At 46.0% G+C, this 19,749-nt stretch overlaps 1 protein-coding gene across 1 annotated transcript; it reads left to right on the top strand.

Moving 5' to 3' along the window:
• The first annotated feature begins 1,038 nt into the window (after window positions 1-1,038).
• Window positions 1,039-11,330, top strand: LOC118080129 (zinc finger protein RFP-like). Its single transcript, XM_060270816.2, has 8 exons — window positions 1,039-1,126; window positions 2,812-3,350; window positions 4,312-4,407; window positions 5,402-5,629; window positions 6,692-6,714; window positions 8,228-8,340; window positions 8,845-8,877; window positions 10,317-11,330. The coding sequence occupies exons 2-8, from the start codon at window positions 2,955-2,957 to the stop codon at window positions 10,838-10,840; spliced, it is 1,413 nt and encodes a 470-aa protein (XP_060126799.2). The 5' UTR covers window positions 1,039-1,126; window positions 2,812-2,954; the 3' UTR covers window positions 10,841-11,330.
• The last annotated feature ends 8,419 nt before the right edge of the window (window positions 11,331-19,749 follow it).

The following is a 19,749-nucleotide window of genomic DNA, read 5'->3' as shown; positions in this document are numbered from 1 at the left end:
GGCATACAGCAGAACTACTGCCTCTATCTAATTCTAGTTTTGCGCTAGACTCTGCTCATGCAGGAAGCGGCCAAAACAAAAATCTGTTATCATACAAAATATATTTAATATATTTTTATTCTAATAGCATCTTGCGGACCCCTCTGGCATAGCTCGCGGACCCCTGGAGGTCCCCGGACCACCTGTTGGGAACCACTGCATTGGAGTGAGTCTGGTAGAGACACTATCCTACAAACAAAAATAAGAGTGTGGTGAAGGTGGGGCAGATTTTGGTAACTGCAGGGAGGAGCAGTTTATTCATAAATTAAGAGAAGTAGCAAAGAGTCTGGGGGGGTATCACCTTAAATCTCAACAGGTTTGTTATAGCATGAAGTTTTGTGGGTTAGTATCCGCATCATCAGCTATGTGATATGCAAACCACAGTTATTGCAGGAGCGTTTACGCTCGGATTTGGGATGGGGATAGTAAACTGTGTCGAGAACAGAAAATTAAATGGGGGAAACACAGCGATTTTGAACTTGGTGGCCAGCAGAAGAGGAGAGGGCTCCCGCACCTTGAACAGCTGTGCAAATTAGGGAGAGGGGAACATGGAAGCCCACCGTCATTTGCAATTTGCGTGTCGAGTTACAATACACCTGTTGATTTGTCTCCAAACTGTTGAAAAGCGAAGGAGCCCCCGTTCCCATTCTGCATCTGCCCATGTCTACGACTTTTTTTAAAAAAAGGACTTGTGAATGAATGCAAACTAAGCCAGGTGGACCTTCGTAGAAAAAGCAGTAGCGCTATAGGAGGTTATAATATAATGAAGCTGAGCTACGCGGAGCGATATAACCACGAGGAGGCATCGCAGCGCTTGCAACGCCTCCCACGTGCAACGGCTCTCCCTGCGCTTCTGCAGAGCCTTCCAAAGCAAAAGAGGAAGCGGCGAGCAGCGAAAGGAAAAGCGGAGATTCCATTGGACACAGCTGTTAGCAATCCCGGCCAATCAGAAATGCCGAATCCGCCCTTTGCGCGGAGGGAGAGACGAGAGGCGGAGTTCTCTTTACAATAAGGGAAGCGTCGGAGAAAAGACTACAGCTCCCATGAGGCCGTTCTGCGCGGCTGCCAGCGAAGCGGGCGAGTACAGGTGCTGCAGAAGCTTTTGGGAATTGTAGTTCGGTGTTCTTACTTGGCGCGCCCGGCGGGTAATTGCAGCGCTGTGTTTAAAGCGGGCGAGAGTTTGCAATGCTTGTTTGATTGCAATTTCGTTGCGCTCCTGCGTTTGTTCGTCAAAAGTCTTCGAAGTTTTCCCCTGCGGAGGCTGCGGTTTCTGCTGCTTTTGAACGGGAGAGCCCCCTTTCCAGGGCGCCAGTTTGGGTTGACTGTGAGTTGCTTGTCTGGGTAAACTGAGCTGTGGCATTTAAAAGTATTTTTATTTTATTTTATGCGTTTGTCCTATCAGGTAAATCTGCGTCGAACAGGGCGATCGGGCTCAACAATACAAATTAGGCTGACTCCCAGTTCTCTTAATAGTGCAAATTCTTCATTTGCATCCTCTATGTGGGGTGATGCCGCCCGCAGTATGAACGTCCTTGAACCACGCTGATGCTCTTTTAGACGTTTTGGATTTTGGACTACAATTCCTGAGCTGGGAGTTGTAGCCCCAAACATCTGGCAGGCAGGTGCTTTGCTGATTGATCCCCCCCCCCGAGCTGCTGGTACTTTTGCCTTAATGCCAAATGTTTATGTGCTACAGCTACATGATAGATAGTAGTGATGTACAATAATGGATTAAGCTAATTGGTGCGTACAGAGTACGGGTGTCTCGTTTTAAGTAAATTCTACAATATATTACTTTGTTATTATTACTCCTGGAGAATTGCCATGACCTGAATCTAATGCACAGGGGCATGTGGGCTGGAGAGAGACACTGTATGTTGTTTGTTCCTTATTTCTCAGTATCCACGCTCAAGGCTGCAGTTGTGGGTCTCATTTCCTCCATGCTATTCTGTAGCAACCCACTGGCTGAGAGATGGTGGAGTGGTCCAAGCTCACACAGTGAGTTTTATGGCTGATTTAGGCTCGCTGGTCACTTAAAACTCCTCCACTTTATTCTACATTCTTGGGGTGGGGATGGAGATGTGAGTGAACTGGGGGAGTGGAATGTTATGGTGACTAAATAACAGTGGCAAGGTCTGCTGGGTTGTTATCCTGTACCACCCGCTCCTGTTTCTGCTGATCTTTTCATTGCACCCTCCCTTCCTTCCCTGGGAGCCTGACACGGTGGAGGTGGAGTTGTCCTTTGGAAATTGCAAGATGATAACTCCAACCCCTTCTCTCTCTCTCTCCTCTCTCCTCTCTCCTCACTCAGGTGGCTCTGTGGGTTAAACCACAGAGTCTAGGGCTTGCTGACCAGAAGGTCGGCGGTTCGAATCCCTGCAACGGGGTGAGCTCCCGTTGCCCGGACCCAGCTCCTGCCCACCTAGCAGTTTGAAAGCACATCAAAGTGCAAGTAGATAAATAGGGACCGCTCCGGCGGGAAGGTAAACTGCGTTTCCGTGCGCTGCTCTGGTTCGCCAGAAGCAGCTTTGTCATGCTGGCCACATGACCCGGAAGCTGTCTGCGGACAAACGCCGGCTCCCTCGGCCTATAGAGCGAGATGAGCGCCGCAACCCCAGAGTCGGACACGACTGGACCTGAAGGTCAGGGGCTCCTTTACCTTACCTAACTCCAACCCCTTCTCTCTCTCCTCACTCCTCACTCCTCACTCCTCTCTCTCTCTCTCTCTCTCTCTCTCTCTCTCTCTCTCCCCCCCCCCCCGCCCACTTGCAGACTGGAGCAATTCCTCTGTAGCAGTTCAAGACAGAAGAGTCTATTGCAACTTATTCCGTCAAGGTGTCTCCAAACTCTGCTGGATAAGAAAAACCAAATCCTGTATTTTAATCTGCACCACATTTTTTTAAAAAAATTGAGCCATGGACAAAGAAAACATCGGGTCCATGCTTCTCTCAGAGACAGCTTGCTCTGTCTGCCAGACGTTTTTCCGTGATCCTGTGATCTTAGACTGCGGACACAATTTCTGCGATCCCTGCGTTGCGAAGTGCGAGGATTTTTGCGGGAGAGTCCTCTGCCCTCTGTGCAAAAATCCTCAGCCGAGTCCGAAACAGAACATGAAATTGGGCACAGTCACTGAATTGTTCCAGCAGCTGTGTGCAAGACAAGCATCAAGAGAGGGTGAAATTTGCAGCCGGCATGAGGAGCCCTTGATTCTTTTTTGTACGCGCGACAAGGCCCTCCTCTGCATGAAATGTGTTGAATCCATGGAGTCTCCAGCTGTTCTGGGCGTGGCAGAAGCTGTACAAAAATACAAGGTGGGGTTCCTCTATAGGTGATATTTGCAGGGTGGGGAGAAATAATCTTTGCATGTTCTAAAAAAGGTGGCTGAGCTAGAGGAGAAAGACTAGATAGGGAGGGAGCTTGTTCACTGAGGCTGTGTACACATTATACCAGGGGTCAGCAAACTTTTTCAGCAGGGGGCCGGTCCACTGTCCCTCAGACCTTGTGGGGGGCCAGACTATATTTTGGGAAAAAATATGAACGAATTCCTATGCCCCACAAATAACCCAGAAATACATTTTAAATAAAAGCACACATTCTACTCATGTAAAAACACCAGGCAGGCCCCACAAATAACCCAGAGATGCATTTTAAATAAAAGGACACATTCTACTCATGTAAAAGCATGCTGATTCCTGGACCGTCCGCGGGCCGGATTTAGAAGGCAATTGTGCCGCATCCGGCCCCCGGGCCTTAGTATGGGGACCCCTGCATTATACCTTTAAAGCATGCTCTCCAACCCCCTCAGAGAATTGTGGGAACTGTAGTTAACCACTCACTGAGTTACAATTCCCAGCAACCCTTTCACAAACTACAATGCCCAAAATTCTTTGTGGGGTGGAAGGAAGTTATTTGAATGTGCTTTAAAGGTATATCGTATATGGAGTCTTGTCATTTGAAAGTATCTTTTTATGTTCTGTGTCTAATGAAGTTGTCAGCTTGGCTAGGGCGAAAGTGTGGTTTGCTGAGGACTGGGAAGAGGGCATAGGAGACTGGGAAGCTAATGAATTGGAGTCCAGGAGCAAGATGAGTGGGGAAGAGGCAAATGCCTTGAAAGAGGAAATCAAAATGAGGAGGACTGACTAAAAATTCAAGCAACTGAGAATGAGGACAATTTTACAGGGTTTAGTTTTTGGAAGGTCATTGCTTTGGTTTGGGGCCTTGCCCTCTAGTACTTGCAACAAAACTTCTAAAAGGCCCGCTCTTTCTTTTCAGGATCGTTACGCTCAGTACGCCAGCATTATAAAGAAGGAGAGAGAAGAGATAATGGCACACAAGTTAAGCACAGAACTGCGAAGCCAATTGATGCTAGTAGGTAGCCACTTCCACTGGGAAGCTAACAAGTAGAATTCAGCTTCTTCAAACGGTCTTGTGGATTGTTGGAAGGAAAGACTTGCACATTCTTATTGGTCCCATTATAAATTGAGTAGTTTTATTTCTGGGCTTCTTTGTGTTTTGTTTCTGGAAGTTGGGAATGAAAGCTTGCCAGAGCCAACGCTGCGCTCTCCAGATGCTGTTGGTCTGCACCTCCCCTCCCCCCTTCATTGAAAATTGGCCATGCTGGCTGGGGCTGATGGGAGCTGTAGTCCAACATCATCTGCGGGGTACCATATTACCTATCCTGAACAGTTCCGCCTGAACTATGTTCTTTCCTAGAAACGTACTGTTGGTGACAAATAAGGCAACTTTTATGCTGGCCCCAAGACATAAAATGCTGGGTACCTGGGTAATATGGATGGGCTGTTAAGAATCATTCCTGTTAATGTACAACCTGATGCATTTTATGGGGTTGGGGAGCATGTTGAGTTATATATTTATTATTACAGTGGTACCTCGGGATACAAACACTTCGGGTTACAAACTCCGCTAACCTAGAAGTAGTACCTTGGGTTAAGAACTTTGCCCCAGGATGAGAACGGAAATCATGCGCCAGTGGCGCAGTGGTGGCAGGAAGCCCTATTAGTGAAAGCGTGCCTCAGGTTAAGAACTGTTTCAGGTTAAGAACGGACCTCTGGAATGAATTAGGTTTGTAGCCCGAGGTACTGCTGTATTATTATTATATATGTGAATCGTTTTAAAAGGCATACCCTCCTTCCTTAGAGGCTTTTGTAGGGCTCTGTGTGTGTGTGTGTGTGTGTGTGTGTGTGTGTGTGTGTGTGTGTGTGTGTGCTTTGGTTATGTTTAAATAATTTCTTTTGCATACCGCTTGCGTCCTAATGCTGTGCCGACCAACTTCTTGTCTTGCGATGTGCTTCTTTCCCCACATCCTCACCTCCAACACATCTCCACCTGCTGCTTCTTGAAGGAAATGGCAGAAGAAGTCAAGCAAAGGATGACTTCCGCTTTCAAGGAAATAAACGAGTTTCTGGCACAACAAGAGAAGCTCCTTCTTGCCCAACTTGCGGAGATAATGCTGGACATCGTGAAGGGAAGGGACAGGCACGTGGTCAGACTGTTTCAGCGTGTCTCCCTTCTGGATAGCATTCTCAAGGAGATGGAGAAGTCTCACCAGACGCCAAATGAGCTCCTGAAGGTTAGGCTGTGGCCGAAATGGCGGGGCTGTTTCTCTTTGGGGTGGGCTGGTACAAAACTTTTAATTCACTTTACCATAGGCAGCCTGATGACCACTTTGGAATTCCACTGCTTGTTAAAAGCACATCTGTTTTTACTCTGCAATTCTCAGGCTCTTCTTGTTGCCAACTAGTGACGAGCCTCTGGATATCTTTTTGTGTACTTTATTTCTATTTTATTTCTGTTAGATTTGTTACCTCTCCTTCACCATGGGGACCTGGGAAAGGTTACAACCATTAAAAAATATATAATATTAAAATTTCTGGGGGTTGGGCAGGGCCTCATATATCTCCCATGCTGACCTGCCTCACATGGTTGATGTTTAGATAATAAGAGAGAAATGCCCACATATGCTGTTCCAAGTTCCTGGGAAGAAATGATGAATATATAATAATAATAATAATAATAATAATAATAATAATAATAATAATTAATAAATATACCCTGCCCATCTGGCTGAGTCTCCCCAGCCACTCTGGGTGGCTCTCAATTAAATATTAAAACAATACAGCATTAAATATTAAAAGCTTCCGTAAATATATAGGCTTGGGGAGTTTTGGGGTTGGCTAAAATTTTGTGAAACGTATCTCACTGCTGTGCCACAAAATGTTGGAAGCGAAGGTTCCCTTCCTCGCCATACAAAGTAGACTGCTGCTATTTTGTGAACGTTGTTAATACTGCTTTATAGATTATAAATGCTGTATTGATTAGTTAATCATATAATGTGAATATTGCTTTAATTATGATGATTTGGTTGTTTCTTTTAGCTGCTGCCTTGTTTTACAGATCATAATTGTTTTGCTGATTGGTTAATTATTCTATATGATTTATGCTGTGTTTGTGATGTTCTATGTATTGTTTCTTTATTGCTTATTGCTATTTATTGTTTGATTAGTTTTCTATGTCGATTTTCATTTGCAATCAAATCGGGGAGTATTGCTCTCTGAAATCTTCCAGAATTGCCTGAAGCAGGAACTGAACCACTCCTATCTCTTTCTCTCCCCCCTCCCCCTCTCTCTTATAGGGTGTTAAAAGCACCTTAGAGAAGTAAGTGGATCCCGTAGCAACACACATCCTACAGAGTAAAACCGTGTTGGCAGTTCTGGCTTAATATTGTGGGTTTGTAATGGACACTTGTCCCAGGACCAGGTTGGATAGTTCCTGTCCTTTCTTCCACCTCGTTCTAGGCTTGGATGGCCTTTGGGTCTCTAGAAGCCATAGTCCCAGCCCCATGTTACCTCCATACCCTGCCTGTAAACTTGAGGTTTTCTGATGAACCTATCATCCTTGGTTAACAGTTAGCAAACACAGTTGGCGGCTGCTGCTGCTCCACGCCCAACATGGGAGGGACAAGTGGGTAAATACAGATAAATACAGTGGTACGTCTGGTTACGAACTTAATTCGTTCCGGAGGTCCGTTCTTAACCTGAAACTGTTCTTAACCTGAAGCACCACTTTAGCTAATGGGGGCTTCTGCTGCCGCCGCGCCGCCAGAGCACAATTTCTGTTCTCATCCTGAAACAAAGTTCTGGGTTAGTGGAGTCTGTAACCTGAAGCGTTTGTAACCTGAAGTGTTTGTAACCCGAGGTACCACTGTAAATAAACTTAACTAAAAGTAGAAACTGTAGAAAGATTTTGACAGATTTTTCTGAGCACTTTAGGTCAAAAGATAATGGAATGGAAAACAACTGTTTTCAAGACATTTCATTCCGAATCTTCTAGACCAGGCATCCCCAAACTGCAGCCCTCCAGATGTTTTGGCTTACAACTCCCATGATTCCTAGCGAAGAGGACCAGTGGTCAGGGATGATGGGAATTGTAGTCCAAAACGTCTGGAGAGCCGAAGTTTGGGGATGCCTCTCCTAGACAGAGAGGTTGATGACAGGTGGCTGCCCTGCCCTCACCCTCCCCCAAAATAAATCTGGCTACCCCCATGACTCCCCAAAACCTTGGAATAAACCCTACACTTTATTCCCTGTCCCCACAGCCTCTCTTTGGAGCAGAGGAAGTGGAGGCTGTAATTTAGGCCAGGTAATGAGAGAGGGGGACACGGGTGGCGCTGTGGGTTAAGGCTAGCCACTGAGCCTAGGGCTTGCCCACCAGAAGGTCGGCGGTTCAAATCCCCGCGACGGGGTGAGCTCCCGTTGCTCGGTCCCAGCTCCTGCCAACTTAGCAGTTTGAAAGCACGTCAGTGCAAGTAGATAAATAGGTACCACTCCGGCAGGAAGGTAAACAGCATTTCCGTGTGCTGCTCTGGTTCGCCAGAAGCAGCTTAGTCATGCTGGCCACATGGCCCGGAAGCTGTACGCCGTCTCCCTCGGCCAATAAAGCGAGATGAGCGCCGTAACCCCAGAGTCGTCCGCGACTGGACCTAATGGTCAGGGGTCCCTTTACCTTTACTAATGAGAGAGGGGAACCAGAATGCTTCACTGCTATGCATAGGAGTATCCCATTGAATTTGGGTCTCTGACTGTAGTCCAGATTGAGGTCATTTGTTCCTTTCCATTTACTGTTTCTGTATTGTGAGGTTGGTTGCTTTAAAAAATATCTCCCATTCCAGATTTGAGGAGGAGTTTGCTTGTCCAGTGGCTTTTCTACCAGTAAAGCATTGGGGACTCTATGATTGGCATGATTTGACGTTCTTTCTGGACTCTGCTGTAGAAACATTCAAAGGTGAGAGAAGGGATGGGGCAAATAAAAAAGTTAAAATGGCCCCATAGCATAGTACTCTAAAAGTGTGTGTCTGCTGCTTTAGTCCTTGAGCCTGGCAGGATGAATGGGCAATTCTGAGCATTGCTTGAGAAGCGGGCGATAGTTCACTGTGCAGAGAACGGTGGGCAAAATGGCTTCTTTTAAGGTCTTGTTTTGGAATTTTGTTACCTAGGACAGGGTCAGGGAAGCTTTTGCAGTCCAGGTATCCTTCTGGATGACTTCCTGAGGGCCACATTCCAGTGATGGAGGGGGCCGGAAGCAGGAGGTGGTGGAGCAGCATCTGCAGATGTTTCTACACCCATTCTCATGTGCCTCTCTATCCTCCACACAGGCAAGAGGCATTGTGACGAGTTCAAGGACACATTGCAGATGGGCTAAAACTCTGAGTATGAAGCTGTGGGTGGAGAGAGAACTGTTTGAATGACTTAAGTGCTTTTGCTTAATCTGTGTTCTTTCTTTCCCCAGGCGCTCTGGTATCTGGATATCAAATGAAGGAAGGTAAACATCTTGAGACCAATTGGGGGGGGGGCAAATTTACAGGGGGCTGGTGGGAATAATGCCTTTCAGCCATCAGATGCCGGACCGAAGAGGAATACTCTAGAAAGAGTTCCTCCTAAAAGTTGTTAATGAGGGCAACGATAATAATAATAAATAATAATAATTTATTATTTATACCCCGCCCATCTGGCTGGATCTCCCCAGCCACTCTGGGCGGCTTCCAACAGAAATAAAGAATACAATAATTTATTAAACACTACAGGTAGGTAGCCGTGTTGGTCTGAGTCGAAGCAAAATAGAAAAATTCCTTCAATAGCACCTTAAAGACCAACTAAGTTTATATTTTGGCATGAGCTTTCGTGTGCTATCTGAAGAAGTGTGCATGCACACGAAAGCTCATGCCAAAATATAAACTTAGTTGGTCTTTAAGGTGCTATTGAAGGATTTTTATTATTTTATTAAACATTAAAAGCTTCCCTAAACAGGGCTGCCTTCAGATGTCCTCTAAAAGTCTAAATAATAATAATAATATAATTTATTTATACCCAGCCCACAACAGAACATTAAAATACAATGATTTATTAAACATTAAAAGCTTCCCTAAACAGGGCTGCCTTCAGATGTCTTCTAAAAGTCTGGTAGTTCTTTTTCTCTTTGACATTTGACCGGAGGGCGTTCCACAGGGCGGGTGCCACTACTGAGAAGGCCCTCTGCCTGGTTCCCTGTAACTTGGCTTCTCGCAGCAAGGGAACCACCAGAAGGCCTTCAGCGCTGGACCTCAGTGTCCGGGCAGAACGATGGGGGTGGAGACACTCCTTCAGGTACCTCATTCCAGAAATTGGGCAGAAATTGGTCACAAATCAACACCATCATTATGGTGCCATTGCTGTTTTCTATTGCCAGGCAAAAATACACTATTATTTACCCAGGCCTCTGGATCTTAATTTTCTGCTTGTTTTTTAGTTGAGTTTGATCTGCTCTTTTAAGATAGATTATTGGTGCATTTTAGCTTGTGCTTGCTCTTGCTTGCAAGTCACTTTGAGCTGACCTTTCTGAAGAAAAAGAGAACAATGTATAGGCCTATGATAAATTATTAGCCAGGCAGCCCCGAACAGCAGCACAATGACCTGGGGGCCCCAACTTGTTCATAAGGCTGTTTTTTCAGCCGGAACTCTCCGGAACTCGGTTCTGGCACCCCTCAGGTGGGCACCATTGCCATTCTAAGAGGATAAGGGAAGTGTTCACAGTGAGTTCTGGCACCTCTTTTTCTAGAAAAAAATAACAGTGTACGAAGGATGAGGAGTGGAGGGTGCTGTTTAGACAGACTTTGGAGCCAGCCACAGCTGGACCGCTTTTCTCCCTAGTTCAGGATATGAATTGTTCACAGCCCGACTGCTGGTTTCGCAATAATTTGCATTCTCCTTCTCTCTGCCTTCTAGTAAGCGTGACTTTGGATCCAGACATGGGTAGCCCGCAGTACTCCCTAACCGATGGTGATATACGTCTGAAGCAAGATGTCCCTATAGATCTTTCTGGGTCTGGTGATGTCCCCAACCTCCTTCCTTATGTGTTGGGGTGTAATGTATTCACCACAGGCCGCCACTGCTGGGAAGTCACGGTTGTCGGTGAGGATGACTGGGCTGTGGGCGTGGCCAGGAGTTCTGTGAGGAGGAACGGGAGAAGAAGCAGGGCCGTCTTTAGCCCCACAGGAGGGATCTGGGCGATAGGCAAGTGGGAAGGCGGCTATGCAATGTTCAGCTCGCCCAAAGAACCTGTGCCCATGAACGGCGAGGTGCTGAAGAGAATCCGAGTGTCCTTGAACTGCGACGGGAAGCAGGTGTCTTTTGCCAACGCTGACAGTGGCGCTGTCCTTGCCAAGTTCCAGGCAGCTTCATTCTTGGGGGAGCCCCTTCACCCCATCTTCTGGGTGGAAGGAAACACCAAGCTCTCTTTTCCCTCCTGAGGCAGCCATGTTTCACCCCATAGGCCCTCCTGCCCACTGACCTCCAGCCTCTTGTTCCTCACTTCACATTTCCCTCTACCACTGTTCTTCACCCCTGACTCTACCACCCATGGAAATGACGGTTCTCGTGTGACATTGTAGGCCGAATCTTTGTATTCACTTTAATATGTTTAAGGGAGTTTCTCAGCCGATGAGGAGCCCCCTGTGAGATTTTCGTTTTTCCCAGCGAGAGAATCGGATCCTGATGTGAGGAGGGTTGGGGGTTGAACCCAGTAAATTCAGGGTTTAGTATTCCATAAGAGAACACTCCTTTATTATTATTATTAATCACAATAATCTGTTTTATAGTTGAGAATGAAGCAGATCCAGCTGTTCATTTTTTAAAGAACAAAGAGCACGTCTATTCACTCTTTTCCTTTGTTTAGGGCATGTGAATGATGGCCTTGGGGTGACTTTTAATGAACTGATCCAATAAAAGGTTTGTACTTTTGTGGTTGGTTCTTTTAATTCTTTCACCCTCGCCATTCATGCTCAAATGTCTGCTGACCATTTCTTTCCACAAAGCCTCCCCCCCCCAAAAAAAATCTGCTCCTGTAATGGATCTGGGTGGTGGTTCTCTCAGCATATATTCACAACAACTTTGTGGGGTCACCTAGGTTAAGCGATGAGCAGGAGGAAGGGAAGACCAGTTTCTGTAACCACTTACCATGCACAGAGCGGCATAAATTTAAAGCGCATGGCTTTCCCCCAAAGGATCATGGGAGCTGTAGTTTGCTAAGTGTGCTGGGCATTGTAGCTCTGCAAGTAGCAAACTAGAGTTCCCAGGATCCTTTGGGGGAAGCCAATGTACTTTAATGTACTCTCAGAAGTGCAAGCTGGATTTCGAAAGGGCAGAGGAACCAGAGACCAAATAGCAAACATGCGCTGGATTATGGAGAAAGCTAGAGAGTTCCAGAAAAACGTCTACTTCTGCTTCATTGACTATGCAAAAGCCTTTGACTGTGTCGACCACAGCAAACTATGGCAAGTTCTTAAAGAAATGGGAGTGCCTGATCACCTCATCTGTCTCCTGAGAAATCTCCATGTGGGACAAGAAGCTACAGTTAGAACTGGATATGGAACAACTGATTGGTTCAAAATTGGGAAAGGAGTACGACAAGGTTGTATATTGTCTCCCTGCTTATTTAACTTATATGCAGAATTCATCATGCGAAAGGCTGGACTAGATGAATCCCAAGCCGGAATTAAGATTGCCGGAAGAAATATCAACAACCTCAGATATGCAGATGACACAACCTTGATGGCAGAAACCGAGGAGAAATTAAAGAACCTTTTAATGAGGGTGAAAGAGGAGAGCGCAAAATATGGTCTGAAGCTCAACATCAAAAAAACCAAGATCATGGCCACTGGTCCCATCACCTCCTGGCAAATGGAAGGGGAAGAAATGGAGGCAGTGAGAGATTTTACTTTCTTGGGCTCCTTGATCACTGCAGATGGTGACAGCAGTCACGAAATTAAAAGACGCCTGCTTCTTGGGAGAAAAGCAATGACAAACCTAGACAGCATCTTAAAAAGCAGAGACATCACCTTGCCGACAAAGGTCCGTATAGTTAAAGCTATGGTTTTCCCAGTAGTGGTGTATGGAAGTGAGAGCTGGACCATAAAGAAGGCTGATCGCCAAAGAATTGATGCTTTTGAATTATGGTGCTGGAGGAGACTCTTGAGAGTCCCATGGACTGCAAGAAGATCAAACCTATCCATTCTGAAGGAAATCAGCCCTGAGTGCTCCCTGGAAGGACAGATCGTGAAGCTGAGGCTCCAATACTTTGGCCACCTCATGAGAAGAGAAGAATCCTTGGAAAAGACCCTGATGTTGGGAAAGATGGAGGGCACTAGGAGAAGGGGACGACAGAGGACGAGATGGTTGTACAGTGTTCTCGAAGCTACGAACATGAGTTTGACCAAACTGCGGGAGGCAGTGCAAGACAGGAGTGCCTGGCGTGCTATGGTCCATGGGGTCACGAAGAGTCGGACACGACTAAACGACTAAAAAAACAAAAAACAATGTACTTTAAATGTAGGGTGTGCCTGCAGTGTTTCTCAGTCACTCACTTAATTCTAAGACCAAAGCTCTGTTATGGTAAAAGCAACGCCCAGCCACTTCTCTAGGCAAGCTTCAGTTTGAGGAACAGGATATTGAAGCTGCATAAACTAGTGTGTGTCTTGTACCCCTTTAAAGCAATGGTTCCCAATTAAGTATTGTGGCTATGTGGGGGTGCCTAATTAAAGGCCCCTCAAAAATTGTGCGCCTGAAGCCATGGCACCCCTGGCACACACACCCGACACTGTGCCCCTGCCTACCTGGGGCTGTGAGAAATTGGCCCAGGAACTGTTTGCATACGAAGAATGTGCCCCAAGCAATATTTTTATCCCATTATTATTTCGTCCAAAAGTATCTCAAGTAACAGGGTTGGGAAAGACTATCTTGAGTCTTTCTAGGAAGTTATAGGCAACTTTGGGGTGTTTTTACTTCCTACGAGACAGCTTGATACATTCATAAAATTTATAAAGAACGAGTGCATGTTTTGTAAATCTGAATCCTTCCTAATGCGGTGGAGGATTGAACATCCCTTCCAACCTCAGGGATTTGAGCTGTGTCCCCAGCTATACACCTGCCGCAGAGTGAATCAAGACTTTGCTGTGTACTCTGCCCCTGATCATTATCAAAACTATTGTAATCAATTTTAATTTTTTTTCTTCTGAAAAGCTCTGGGGAGTTTTCCAAATATCACTTTTGAAACTCATAACAAAGAAGTCACAAGCAGGAACAACACGTAAAAAAAAACTTTGTATAACCAATGTGGAAAGGTTGGTGCATGAATATCTCTTGGGTCACTGAGAGCCTGGGCTCAAATTCAGGGCAGGCAGGGACTATGCACAGGTGAGGTTTAAATATGAGCTCCTTAATTCTGAAGCCACAGCTGGAATCCCATCTGGATTAAGAAGGCACTGCAGCAGATCGGCAGCTGAGAGTGGAGCCTTATTAGCTGATAAGGGTCCTTAAGTTGCGCCCAGGCAGGGACAGAGACGGTCAACAACGACACCGAGGGTTGAATCCAGAGAGAGAATTTAATTCTTAAATTTAAGAGACTCTTGGTGATCAGCTCACAACAAGAGTAAAGAAACACAAATTTGCAAAGATTCTTATACACTTCTTGGGCTCCTTCCCCCTCCTCTGTAAATGTGCGCACGCAAGGGGGTCACAGGTTACAAGTCCATATAAGGAAAATCCATATCCTGTCCTTATAAACACAAGGGGGATCACAAGTACATATAAGAATCTTCCTGTGTCTGGTTCTTGTTGTAAACACATGCTGACTCATGCTACCCCGGTAGCATCCTCAAGCAGCCTTGAGTGGGGGGCTTGAGTCCCTGACTATCTTGCCTCTTATGCCTGATATATGCGTCATCTCCTGGTGTAGACCTTGAGCATCTCCTGATGCAGTCTGCAGACCTTGTGCTCTCTGGCAAGGCCATCCTGTCTAGCTATTGAATGTTTCAATTACACTTTAACACAGAGACACAGAGGCACTAAAAGCATTTTAAGGAGAAAAGCATCCCAGGAATATGGGGGCTAAGCCACACAATCAGAATTATACAATGCAGGCAGGATCAGATTTAGCTCAATAATACAATTAGCAAATCTCTCCACAAGAGAGAGCCTGGCCACAAGAGGTGCCTGGCGTCTCACCGTCCCCTTTTCCAGTGAAAGCCGATCTGCTCTTGTTTTGATGATGATGATGATGATGATGATACCCCTCCCATCTGATAACAGTATTGGAGAGCGATGCTGGAACTTGTGTGTGAAAAGCGAAATCCTTTCTCTGAGGCACTCAGCACTTCCCTGCCCTCCAGCTTCCACTCTTCTTCCCCCCAAGTGTCCCCACCCAAATCACTTTTGCCAAATGTGCACAATCTCCTCTTTCAAACTACAGTTGGGAGAGGCGTTCACAAACTAGATGCTGGGCTATTGCGCCCATGAAGGTGGACTGAGGCAACCCTGGGAAACAAAGCTTCAGGTGGGGGTGGATGACACCTTCCTGTTTTGGCTCAAGTGGTGAAAGTGGGACAGGTCACTGACTAGATGTTACCTGTTCCCGGGCTGAAGGGGTACAGTTACAAGTGAGTTCTTTTCTCAGCCTCCACCCAATATATTTAAAGGACATTGAGTAAAGGCTGCCACCTTGTGCCCCAATTTAGATTGTTCTTCCATTCTGGAATGGGACCACACAACGTAATCCTAGTACAACGTCATAACCGCACTGGCTGTCATTCGTGATTCTAATTTTAACATGCAATATATTAACATCTCTAGCCCAGCTATTTCCCAAATAAAAGTCCCATCTGAGTCTCTGGGACACCTGGCTTGAGAGCAGTACATGTGAAAAGGATCTAGGAGTCTTGGTAGACCACAAACTTGACATGAGTCAACAGTGTGATGCAGCAGCTAAGAAAGCCAATGCAATTCTGGGCTGCATCAATAGCATCTAGATCAAGGGGAGTAATAGTACCACTGTATCTGGTCAGACCTCACCTGGAATACTGTGTCCAGTTCTGGGCACCACAGTTCAAGAGGATACTGACAAGCTGAAACGTGTCCAGAAGAGGGCAACCAAAATGGTCAAAGGCCTGGAAACGATGCCTTATGAGGAACGGCTTAGGGAGCTGGGTATGTTTAGCCTGGAGAAGAGAAGGTTAAGGGGTGATATGATAGCCATGTTCAAATATATGAAAGGATGTCATATGGAGGAGGGAGAAAGATTGTTTTCTGCTGCTCCAGAGAAGCTGACACGGAGCAATGGATTCAAACTTCAAGAAAGAGGATTCCACCTAAACATTAGGAAGAACTTCCTGACAGTAAGAGCTGTTTGGCAGTGGAATTTGCTACCAAGGAGTGTGGTGGAGTCTCCTTCTTTGGAGGTCTTTAAGCAGAGGCTTGACAGGCATATGTCAAGAATGCTTTGATGGTGTTTCCTGCTTGGCAAGGGGTTGGACTGGATGGCCCTTGTGGTCTCCTCCAACTCTATGATTCTATTATTCTATGGAGGCTGGGAGGGGCGGGATCCTCTGCTCTTGGCTGCAACCTTGAACAGAGGATCCTCTACATGTGGCTGCGGCGGCATGATGGCTGCTTGCGCTGCTGTGGCAGGGCGCCGCCTTGTCACCCCCGGAGACGTGCCGCTGGGAGCACACCGCCTCCCCCGCCCGCCCCCCGTTGCGATGCCGCTGCATGTATGGTCTTTCCTTCATTTCCTATTAATTAGGCAAGGAAACAAAGGACTCTCTCTCTAAGCAGCCCCCCTGCATGTGGTCTCTTTGCATTGCTTTCCCTAAACAGGTTTACCTTGAGGGTGTTTGCACATTTGAAGATACATCTCAGAACAGCAAGGCACATCTCCTTTCAAATATAAACACTTAGGAATGTTGTTTACAACCTTGGGACTAAAGCTACTCCTAGCACAAGGCCTCTAGCCTGGCTAGTTAGCTGAGCTTATAGGTCTTTATGTGCATCATAAGTAACAGAACTAGTAAAGTATATCTGGGATTCTAGAAAGATATATACAACTTTGGGCGAAAGAAACCAATGCTTTTTTCCCACACCAGGCAGATTGATATGTTCATAAACTTATGCGACTGTTTTTCTGCTGGAGCTTTGAAGATATTTTCTCCCTTCCAACCTCAGAGATTTGAGCCATGAAACTGGACAGTGCACGGACACACATTGGGAAGGGTCTTCCTGCATTGCATTGCAGGGAGTTGGACCAGGTGTCCCTTGGGATCCCTTCCAACTCTGCGATTCTATGATATTTTCTCCTAATATACACCTGCACATCGAAGCCACAGAGGGAGAATTGAGGATGCTGAAGTGTGCTCTGTCCCTAATCATTATCAAAACCATTCTAATTACTTATTATTATTGTTATTTTGAAAAGCTCTGGGGATTGTTCCAAAGACTGGTTTTGAAACTAATAACAAAAATGCCAGAAGCAAGAAGAACATGTAATAAGTTTGCATGCCCACTGTGAAAGGGTTGGTGCATAAATATCTCCTGGTCCACTGAGAGCCTGGTCTCAGATTCAGGGCAGGCAGGGACCATGCAGAGGTGAGGTTTAATATTAGTCCCTTAAGAGCTGTTCAGCAGTGAAACAGACTCCCACGAGGGGTGGTGGGCTCTCCTTCCTTGGAGGTTTTTAAACAGAGGTTGGATGGCCCTCTGTCCTGGATTCTGAGATTCCTGCATTGAAGGGGGTTGGACTTGATGAACCATGGGTCCCTTCCAACTCTCCAAGAGTATATGATTCTTTGATTGTGAAGCCACAGCTGGACTCTCATCTGGATTAAGAAGGTGCTGCAGCAGATCTGCAGTTGAGAGCAGCCAGGGCAGAAAGAAATGCAACAGCAGCAGAGAGTGAAATGATGGCACTCCTCTCCCTAATTCTTTTGCTATTGTTGTTGCTGCCTCATGCGTCCTGCGAGATGCTGAAGGGGAAATGCCAATTCGGTGTGATAAGTGATCGAAAAGATGCAATTAATTATTATAAGCCAGGGGACCGCTGCATAACTGGTATCTTATCTACAGGCACTTTACTAGCGCAGTTGCATGATTTCTTCACGCCTCCTTCTAATGCTTTGGAAATGTATGTTATTATGTAGATAAAAATTTACTACTGCTTCTCTCAACCGAGATTTCATACTCTCCCATTTTTCTGGTGTCTTTCCAAATACACCGTAGCTCAAACTTGTCCTTCCTTGGTTCCAGGGAAATCATATTTCCTGGGCGCACAGAGGAATGTAGTGCGCAGCCAGACATCTCTCACGCAGCAGCCTAGCCAGGAAACACCAGCCTCTGCTTCCCCACGGTTTGTAGTTGGAGCTGCCCAAGGGGCTACTCAATGTGGCTGAATGTGCTCTAAGGTGCTGCTGCTGCTGTTTGGAAAATGCCACTGGCTCCTATGTGGTATTAAACTTTGTCCTCTGCTTTTTAAAAGAAGGAATGTATGGTGAATTTATGACTCAAGAATTAATTGTATTGTAGAAACAGCAAAAAAACAAACACCTTGAGCGATTTGGAATAGTGGAGTTAGCAGTGTTAGCAACAGTGTAAGAAATTGAGATATGAGAGCTAGGGGAAATGGCACCTTAAACCTAGGTTATGGGTGCAACAACAGAATGTCTAGGTGCACATTTTTATAACAAGAATACAGAGCTGAAAATGAATGAATTGCAGCTAAAATATCCTGTTCCTTTTTCACAGGGTCTAGTCCTTTCCCTGCCCACCCCACTAATATTCTTAAGTGGGCCCTCCTTTCCTTTCACTTTGCAGTTTTAATCTGAAATCTTAGGCGCAGTACTGTGCCCAGAGCTTAGAAACTGCTCACGCTAATGAAATTCCCTGTGGCAATATGAGCCTAGAACAATGGGAGTTTTGAACACTGCCGTGCAGTGAACCTTATTAAATATACAGGAGATTTCGCAAGTCTATTCAACTGTAATTTCAGCCACCACTATCTATAGATGAAGTAATCTCCCGCAAGATTTTAAAAGCAACTTCCCAGATCTGAAGTTAGCTCAATAGTGAAATTATCATTATAACACCTCATTTGATACTGAAAGACAGTATCATTATTTTGCTGCAGCGTGTACGATCAAAGGTTTTGGCACATCCTGCCCTTCTTGTTTGCTGTTCAAGAGATCAGTCGGAATCCCAGGCTCCTGCCCAACATCACCCTGGGCTACAACCTCTACGAGAACTATTTTCATGAAATAACAACTTATGAAGCTGTGCTAGACCTGCTTTCTGGTGGGCAGATGAATGGTCCAAACTACATCTGTGAAAAACAGAATAAGCAGCTGGCCGTTCTAGAAGGAGGCGACTCTGCTATTTCCAACCTGATTTCAACCATTCTGAGCATTTATAAAATCCCACAGGTATGAATTGGGGGGAGGTGGGTGGGTTGGGTGCTGAGCCAATTTCCGTATTGCAGTTTCTCTCCACTGGTTGCATCAGACTGGATGTAAAAATGCATCTTTTTGTCTGGGCTTTCCCAGACCCGTAAGTTTGTACTCTGTACTCCCCACTTTTAGATCACCCTCTTCCTGACCGGTTGAGAAAACAAGGTCCAGAGTGTTTTGCCTAGGATATACACACACCCCAAATGTTGTTGGCAGCATCCCTAATACACTTACTTACGTTTTAAAAGTAAGCCATGCTGGAAATAGACATACATGGTTCTGAGCAAATGCCAATTTTTCCACCAGGCTGCAGAGGAGAAAGAGATAGGAAGGAAGCAGGGTTATTATAACTGTCACTGCTGCTCACAGCTGCCTTTGGCTTTTTTCCGCAACTGTCACCTCGCAGCAGTCATTCATCAAGTTCCCTGGCACTGTTTCCATGCCATGATCCCTTTAAGAACTAGTACCTGAGCTTGCTCCTTTCCTCCTTCCTCCCTATTCTCTTTTCCTTTTATGCCATCTACTTTAGATTGTTTTTCATTGATTGGCTCTGGAACCTCAGGCCTAGGGGACAAATGTGGCCATGCCTCCTGAGATTCTCTGCAGGCTCTGCATTTTCTTTTGGCCACACCTCAAAAGCCCCCGCTGCGTACCCTCCATGAGTCCATTTGCCTAGCCAGAATGCTTCCTTGCATTGTCATAACTTCTCTTGCTTCCCTGGAGGAAGTGGGCATGAGTCCATGCAAGCTTCCATGCAAAGCATCAGTGGGCAACCTGTGGGCCACTAGATGTCCCTGGACTGCCTTTCTCATCATCCCTGGCCCTTTGCTTGGCTGGGGCTGATGGGAACATCTAGCAAAGGGGCTAGCCTGCCTATAAAACCTAAACCTTTCAAA

Source organism: Zootoca vivipara, chromosome 2 (assembly GCF_965207765.1).
Source record: "Zootoca vivipara chromosome 2, rZooViv2.hap1.1, whole genome shotgun sequence".
NCBI classification, from domain to species: Eukaryota; Metazoa; Chordata; class Lepidosauria; order Squamata; family Lacertidae; genus Zootoca; species Zootoca vivipara.
The sequence above is the reverse complement of the archived record's forward strand: the minus strand, read 5'-3'. Positions and strand labels throughout refer to the sequence as shown.

What these genes read in the sequence shown, in the direction of transcription:
- LOC118080129 (XM_060270816.2), top strand. Translation starts at nt 2,955, where the DNA reads ATGGACAAAGAAAACATCGGGTCCATGCTTCTCTCAGAGACAGCTTGC. An exon ending in TGCGAAGCCAATTGATGCTA is followed by an intron (nt 4,408 to 5,401) that starts GTAGGTAGCCAC and finishes TGCTTCTTGAAG; the next exon opens with GAAATGGCAGAAGAAGTCAA. An exon ending in TGCTGTAGAAACATTCAAAG is followed by an intron (nt 8,341 to 8,844) that starts GTGAGAGAAGGG and finishes TTCTTTCCCCAG; the next exon opens with GCGCTCTGGTATCTGGATAT.